Source organism: Limulus polyphemus, unplaced genomic scaffold, assembly GCF_000517525.1.
Source record: "Limulus polyphemus unplaced genomic scaffold, Limulus_polyphemus-2.1.2 Scaffold461, whole genome shotgun sequence".
Taxonomy (NCBI): Eukaryota; Metazoa; Arthropoda; class Merostomata; order Xiphosura; family Limulidae; genus Limulus; species Limulus polyphemus.
The window spans coordinates 127,473-136,032 of record NW_013666071.1 but is presented as its reverse complement, the minus strand read 5'-3'; the positions used below and the strand labels follow the sequence as shown (position 1 = coordinate 136,032).

Sequence of the window (8,560 nt, the reverse complement as noted above, 5' to 3'; positions counted from 1 at the left end):
CTAAATCGTGCAACAATACCCGGTCATATGACCTCTTTGTTCCATACTGTATATATATATATATATCTGTGTCAATGTAAAGTACTTGTAACTGATAATGACAAAACCTTGTCGAAACGATGTTCATTTGCTGTTATGTTAAACTTATATTAAAGTTTTTCTTCATTACCCATTCAAGCCGTCTCCAAGCTTTAAAACTACACAAGGTCCATCTACGCATAGCTGTCCCTAATTTTGAACTGATAGATTAAAGTAAATACAGCTAATCAATAGCACCCACCGCCAACTCTTAAGCTACTCGTTTTCACCGAAATGTTGGAGCTGACCTTCACTTTTGTTACGCAAACGTGCGGGTCGCTAACCATGAATTTTCGGATTCACAGTTTGGTCACTTGGACACACCCAGTCCTATGGTATTTTTATGATTAAAAAAGAAACAACCTCTACCGATGAAACCAATATATAAAGTAAATAAGTTTTTTGTTTGCAGTAAATTTGTGTAAAACACATTGCTTTAAAAAAATGTTTAGCAAATATATATTTGAAATATTTTAGCTTATGTTTAATAAGCAATCAATGCGAAGCATATCACTAACTTTTCAACACTCACTTTGTATCAAGTTCTCTGAACATACTGACATTTAGAATGCATCACCACCAATAATTATTCCACTGTCTGTACATCTACAAACGCGATGATTTAGTAACAGGAGTCAAACTTTGTTTCAACCTGTTTTGCACATTGACGACACAATGATCAAACAACGGACTGAGTGTGTCACCAGATAGATAGATTTTTTTAATTCCTCAAAGAGCTTACATTCACAGTGAAAATAGTTTTTCTTCATCACCTACCTATTAATTTTTTTTAAATCTCCTAACTACGAAAACAAAATGACAATCAGTATCAACAGAAACGGCCACTTATTGGTTGTCCGTAAATTTCACACGCTTTACACGGTGTTTGTTATCATATAGTACTTGCTTACTATTATTACCTGATATTATTGTGGCTACAATCAGCTTTAATACAATGGTTCTATTGGTTTTTACCCACTAAAAAAAATTATCAGCACAGTAATACGTTTAAAGCACTTACTTCAGAGGTAACATGTTTGTATCTGTTTGAATCAGGATTTAGTAAAGTATTTATTATTACGTGTATATGTGTTGTAGGAAAGTGACTGTTACATGTAATAGATTTCATGAAAACAAAGTTTATGTTAATGTATTAACTACGTTTCTACAACTCTACACATTGCAGTGTTTTGTTCAGTGGTTCAGTATTATATGATTCTTTACATAATTTTCAATCATATCATATTAATTCGAATTATACTTGTTTTCATATTGTATTGTTTATTTCGCTGTTTTGACTATTGTTTTTAAGTCGTATGAAAAGACAATTTAGTATAAATGAAAGATGAACAAAGGTGACTTACACGTATTTTTAATATAACGTTTTAGGGTGATACACTTATGCACACGTATTCATTTCGATGTGTTTTGGTAGAATAAGAACCATATTCATAGTTGTGAGATAAAACATTTTAATGAACGCAGTTAATTTTCCTTGACGAAGTTGAACTGTACAATTTTTTCAAAACTCCCTCAGATGACAAAAAAGTAGTTATATTTATGACAAGACCAGAGGAAGGCAGCCAGTCAGCAACACCCTACTACCCACCATCTACGATAAGAGATTTACTGTCATCATTATAACGCACCCACATCAGAGCGGGGAATATTTTATGGTTTTGTAGAGATTCGAACCCGGTTCACCAGCTCCTAAATCCAGAGTACTGCCACAGGGTCAGTCCGCGTCCAACAGGAAAGAAGAGTTAACAAAGGTCAAACATTTGGCTCAGTTGTTTTTCCCATCCAGTAAAATAATGTTTCGAAAATTGGATACAACTGGTGGTGGCACTCCATCCATTAAAACTAGTAAATAAAATGTGTTGACTAACATACAAGGAGAACAAATATTGCGCCTACACAAAAATTAAATTGCAATTAGGTCACTATAAGCTTTGGTTTAGCAAGTGACAAACAAAAGCGACGTTGCAGCAAAAATATTAGACTATTCTTTAATAAGAATTGTCTCTAATTCTTTCAGGAATACCAGAGCACTGCCCGGAATGGCCAGGTGGTTAGGGTTCTCGACTTACAATTTGAGGGTCGCAGGTTCGAATCCCCGTCACACCAAACATGCTTCCCCTTTCAGCCGTGTGAGCGTTATAATGTGATGGTCAATCCCACTATTCGTTGGTAGAAGAGTAGCCCAAGAGTTGTCGGTGGGTGGTGATGACTAGCTCCTTTCCCTCTAGTCTTACACTGCTAAATTAGGGACGGCTAGCGCAGATAGCCCTTGTGTAGCTTTGCGCGAAATTCAAACCAAACCAAAGTATATCAGGGCATTTAAATAAAGAAGGAAAGTCAATTGATATTCACATTTTCGAACAGCGTCATTGATATATGTTTATGTATAATATTTCCATGGATAAAGTGACGATTATAAGCAGACCAGAGTAGTCGAATGAAAACTTTCTGATGCATGATAAACCAGTTAGCAAGAACTATTTTCTTCTTGATAGACGTTGAAACAGTGTCAATCATATGTCCCTGGTGTTTTTTTTTCTTTTTGTGACTCACTATTATTCAATGTAATAAATGGACCAATTCCATGCCAGAAAAAGTGTGGTTCATCTTGTAATAGGTTCGCCTCTAGCAGATTCCACATACACATTCGTTCACTTGATATGAAGAGTAAATATTGCTTCATCTGACCAGATTATCTTTTGACACTATTTCTAGTTTCTAAACCACTGTTACACAAAAGCACACTTCATAAAATAATGCACTGCTTATGTGTAGTTATTATGTAATGGTATTCCACGTTATTGAGTTGGTGTTGTACATTTCTCTTTTGATACTGGATGCTGACGTCCATCATTGACCTCTGAGCATGCTTTGGTTGATTTTTGTCCAGTTCCGTTTCAAAATGCGCATAACGTTTAAGCAATCTCGACCACACTTGGTGGTATTTTTATCACTTTTGCTCTTTTGACCTTACCTTCACACAATCCTTCTAATTACTTTGAAGAGAAAGGTTACCCATAGTCTGTATGTTCAATGTGTAGACTCCTTTACTTATAACAAGATATTCACACGCACTCTCATTACATTGAAGAGAGAGGTTGCTATGGGTATTCTATAGTTTAAGAGACTAGTAAATGGGGTATATTAGCGAATAAAATCGAATTGGTAAAATATTGGTTAGTTGAGGAAATGACTTTTTCACCAGTTGTTTCACTTAATACATCTGATGTGTGCAGTGCAGAGTGCAATAATATCGCTTCAAAAAATATCACTCCTACGTTATATTAATGAAGAAAGTCCTATTCTGGATTAACTATTGTTCACATTTTAAATTTGTGTGTTTGGTAAATTTCCAGGCACTTCTTATATGCTCATTCAATAATTAACTAATAGTGTCTCTTTCCATCTGAAAACTCATAATGTTTTTTTTTATGTCTCGGAGTTTTTCTGATGAACCGGAGTATATATATTTAGAGAAGTGTTTATCCTCAGATTTTTACATATTCAAGTGCTTTTTTATTACAACGAAGACATTTTGATTTCTCCGATTTCGTGTTTTATGCTAGGAAATATGTCTTACACGAATGTAAAGAATATACCCGCAGATGTTTTGTTTTGTTTATAGTTAAGCACAAATCTACACAAAAGGTTATCTGTGCTCTTCCCACAACGGATATTGAAACCCGGTTTCTAGCGCTGTAAGTCCGTAGATGACGTAAGTTTAAACTCCAGAAATTTTTTATTGTTGTTGACTGAAAATCCAACAAGAAACAACATGTAAGCGCTATGTACCATTGCTTTCAAATAAATAATCAGTAACGTGCAAAAAATATTAAAATGGCAGGGGTTCGTTGACATATAGAGGGCGCTTTTCAAGCTGCAAACCTGTTTTGGAGAGTGAGGTGAATTATTAGGAGAGACTATGGGGACAATGGGTTGTCTCTGGCATACCTGGGGATAATAAGACCATAAGAAGAACTTGATCTTATGAATACTTTTAAAATCTAAAACTAAACAGTGAATGTTTGCACATTAATACTTAATAGCATTACACAGTTATTATTTTACTGTAAAGATTCACAATTCCCTGTGTTAAATTCATTTTAAAGCTGGAGTCTTTTTTTTTCTACTTAATAATTCGCAGTAGGGAAAGTGAAATCAGGTTTGAGCCCACCCAGCCAACGCCTTTGTACGTCACTGTAAACTATATCAAAAAATAAAAATCTTTCCATGCCGAGATGGCACATTGGATCCGGTGTTGAACTCCAGCTTAATTTGCATAAGCGGATGAGGATCGTGGCGCATTCTACCTGGATGAGGTACCAGGCCATCACCAGTTAACCTCGCAGCTAACAGCTGGTACCCATCATACAGTTTGATAGACTGAAACAACTACCTTGATCAAGGACAGAACAACATCACGCTCGTCAGCCTTGAACTAGCAACCATCCGACTGTGTGTCCAAAGCCCGTAGTTAAGGCACCACGCTCTCTAACTTCAATATCGCGTTCTGCATCCTAAAGCTATGGAGCTATGTCATTGTAAGAGTGACAGTCAAATCCCACTATTCGATTAGAGTAGCCAAAAAGTTAGCACTAAATGGCTTCTTTCTAGTTTATCCGTTCAAAATTAAGGAGGACTAGCGGAGATCTCCATAACTTTCGTGTAGCTTTGCGCGAGTATCCAATACAAATCTTTCGAGATTCAAATTCAGTTAAATAAATTAAACGGTGGTAAAGTAGTCGTTGGTAAATCGTTGAAAGTTGTCAAAATCTAACACTTTTACACGGAAATCTCTTAAGGTTAAGGAAGTGTAAGAGAGTTAGAAATAAATTTATTGTTTCCGCTGTTTGGAGCAAGTACACAACATACTGGATTAACCCTCAGGCCTGCTGACACAAGATGACAAAAATGTTTCTTATTCTTTTATTATCCGTGTTTTGTACTTTCATATTGCTTAGAGAGTTGACGATAAATAATTTTATATTATATCCTTTAAAAGTCAACTAACTAATTATCAGGTGGAAAACAGTGAACTCTTAAAGATCTCTGTAAGAAAGTTTTAGTGTGTACTGTAGAACGAAACGTGTTGAAGGTCGGTCATCGAATAAGTTTTGAATTTTGAGTAAGGGTCAATATAGTAAGAAAATATATATATACAAAGATTATCAAGATCTTAATCTAATACACTTCAATAACGAGTTCACCACTAAAGATAATTTTGATTATATAGACATTATGATATATATATATATATATACACAAACATTTTTGATGTTGCATCTCTGTATTTTTATATTTCATTTTAAGAAACAACTGCTTTTGTAAAAATCTGTCCTCGGTGATTCGTCAGTATGCTCGATGGCTTACATCGCTAAAATTTTGAATTCAATCCTTGTAGCAGGCAAAGTGTGCATAGCTCATGTTATCATTTTACGTCAAAACAAAAAACCGGTTCTGCGAATCTATTTTTTCCATCTGCATACCTTTTCGAAGGAATACCTAAATATTTGTCCCTATGAAGACCTGTGATAAGAAACATGTTTAAATCATGTAAATGAAATCCAGTAAAATCTATCAAAGAATTACTGTTCTCAAGTTAAACCATATTTTAAATACCTCATTTTTAAGTTCATTTCATTTGCTGTAAAGTAACCATGTTTTGAATGAAACAAGAAATAAGTTATATGAGAAGTTATCATGATAATATGACCATAAACCCTAAATGAAAACTATATAGCTGTCACCTGATGAAGGGTTACGTTAAAGTTAAGTTGTCATTCTTGTAGTCAGCTGTTTCCACCACAAGACGAATATATAAACTGAAGTTTTAACATAAGTAAATAATACTGGTTTTTGTAAAGAAGACTGTAAACTCCCTTAATTATGTCAATGGGTACAGTCTACGGATACGTACATTCGTGTTTTTATATATATTTTTTCCATTTTGAAATTATGCTCCCATGATTTAAGCTGTTATATACTGATAAAATATTTAAATTTTAATGCAGTACATAAAAAAACAAAGATATTTATAAGCCGCTTTGGTTTATGGAAAACAGGGACGGTAATTTTTATTTTAAAAACAATCCCCACCTTTTCGAGAGACAAAGGCTTTGTTCCTGAAGGAAAAATCACAAAACATATAAAATGTACTCCAATCTAGAAAATCAAAAATAAGACGATAAAATAAGAAAACAATTATAAACGTTGTAAAAAGTAAGTACCATCTTACATCACAACAACAACAAGGTTACGGAAAGATGAGGCAAGTTATTTGAAGAAATAAACAAGAATACAAACAAGGAATGGATAAGAACCATTGTCACGATTAACCTTACTTCGTTGTTACACGTATGAGATGATTAAGGATATTATGTGCATTTTGATTGTAATAACAATTTTATAGCACCAGAAATAGTAGAAGCTTCCGCAAGAGTCGAGTTAAATACGTTTCTGTTCCCTTTTACATCTTGAATACATAACTTCTGATGCTATTTTTTAGCCAATTTGCAGAGCTTGACAGAGATGAGTTTTTCAGTGCTCTGAATGATTTGAATATGCGGTTTTATTACAAGAAGATTCAGAACTCTTTTAATTCTTTCTGAAATACTTATTATATAAGAAATAACCACATTTTTCAAAAAATACCATCAGTCTTAATTTCTTAATTTTTACGTTTATTTTTAACATAGCATTAAGTAATAATATCCATCTGAGTGTCTGTCATCTAAAATATTCACGACAGTTTGCCAATGACAGTTATAAGTTACAGTTGCGTGGCGCCATCTATGAATGTAGTTAACGTAATCTGACGTCAAATATAATAATGGCTCAGTAACGGCAATAGTAGAGATGGTGGGTTGTGTACCCCTATTAACATGCTCCTTGTTCCAAACTATCATCTCACAAAGTTTAATTGAGATTGGCCCAGCGATCTAGAAGTAGTTAGATAACGGACAAACAGATAGACACAGATTTTTCTGCCTTTATACATAGATAAACATTAAAAACACGGTAATACCAAAAAAAAAACGTCTTTAATTATAGACGTTTCGGAATTGTTTAACGTTTATAATGGTATTGGAAACAATTCCGTAAGGTCCATAATTAAAGATGTTTTTTGGTATTACAGTCTTTTCAATATTTATTATAAAACTTCTTTTTCCACTTGATCAATCAGTTGGTTTTATTTAGTAAAGCAAGTATTACATTAGGATATTTCACTTAATATATTCCAGTGTAATAAACATGGATTGCCTAACATATAATGCTTACCAAAAGTAATTAAGAAACAATACATATTATTTTAAATTCCCTTTAAACATTTATTTCGAATTTCTTCAAATAGTGATTTCGGTTTAAGGTAACGAAAATTAAAAAAATACACAACACAAGGAAACATTTATGACTTAATGTACCGTACTTTTAATGATGAAATTAACTACGTTCTTTGTTGGAATAATAATAATTCATTTTAAATTCACTCCATGAATTTATTTCTAATAAATAGTAGGTTTGGTTATAACTATTCAACCAGTTTAAGATACATAAGATTACAAAACGTTACTAACACAAGAACACATTTATGAATGAGTTATGCTGTACTTTTAACAAAGACCTTAGATAGGTTCTCTATGGTGGGAATAATACATTCAACATAATTTACTTCAATTATTTTTTGATGTTGTTCAAATGTTTATGATATATATTAATATATATAATTTATATTTAAGGAATAGGAAAAGAGACTGCAATGGAACTCGCCAGGAGACATGCTCGTGTAATCCTAGCCTGTAGAAACCAAGAGAAAGCCAAATTAGCTTCTGACGACATCGTTTCATTAACCGGGAATAAGAATGTTAAAATAATGAAACTGGATTTAAGTTCTCAAAAGTCAGTAAGAAAATTTGCAGAAGAATTTAAAAGAACCAATGATCGCCTTGATATACTGATAAACAATGCAGCTGTCTTTGGTAAGAAATTTGTCTTGACATAATAATGATGACTCTCCAACTGGACTGTATTTCTTCATCTATTTTTTTCTCTCTCTAATAATTACCTAAATTACTTCTGCAACAATTAATTTTTAAACAACTGTCATTGATGCAAGCATATTCAGATATACAGTTTAAAATGAAGCTACCGTCGAAAAAAGCTGTGTCTCAGAAACTTATCTAAGTAACATCGTGTTTGATAGCTTACTTCGTCTTGACAAGTTGCCGGTACTTAGAATATAGATTAAGCTTTCATTGGGAAGAAAACTAGAGCATTAGTAACAATATAGTTGGCTTTCCGAAAACGTTTACCTTAATACATTAATTTAAATATATCTGTCTTTCGATGACGAGGAACCCACTTTGAGACTAATAATGGTTGGAGACGGCTTGAATGGGCAATGAATAAAAACTTTAATATAAGTTTAATATAACAGCAAATGTACAACGTTTCGACAAGGTTT

The 8,560-nt window shown here is 33.3% G+C and overlaps 1 protein-coding gene across 1 annotated transcript in view; it reads left to right on the top strand.

Annotated features, from left to right (window-relative positions):
• Window positions 1-8,560, top strand: part of LOC106458425 (retinol dehydrogenase 11-like) — a 33,119-nt gene that overhangs the window by 3,864 nt on the left and 20,695 nt on the right. Inside the window, exon 3 of the mRNA XM_013917936.2 lies at window positions 7,836-8,075. Within this exon, the coding sequence (XP_013773390.1) occupies window positions 7,836-8,075 (240 nt within the window). The remainder of the gene's footprint in view (window positions 1-7,835; window positions 8,076-8,560) is intronic.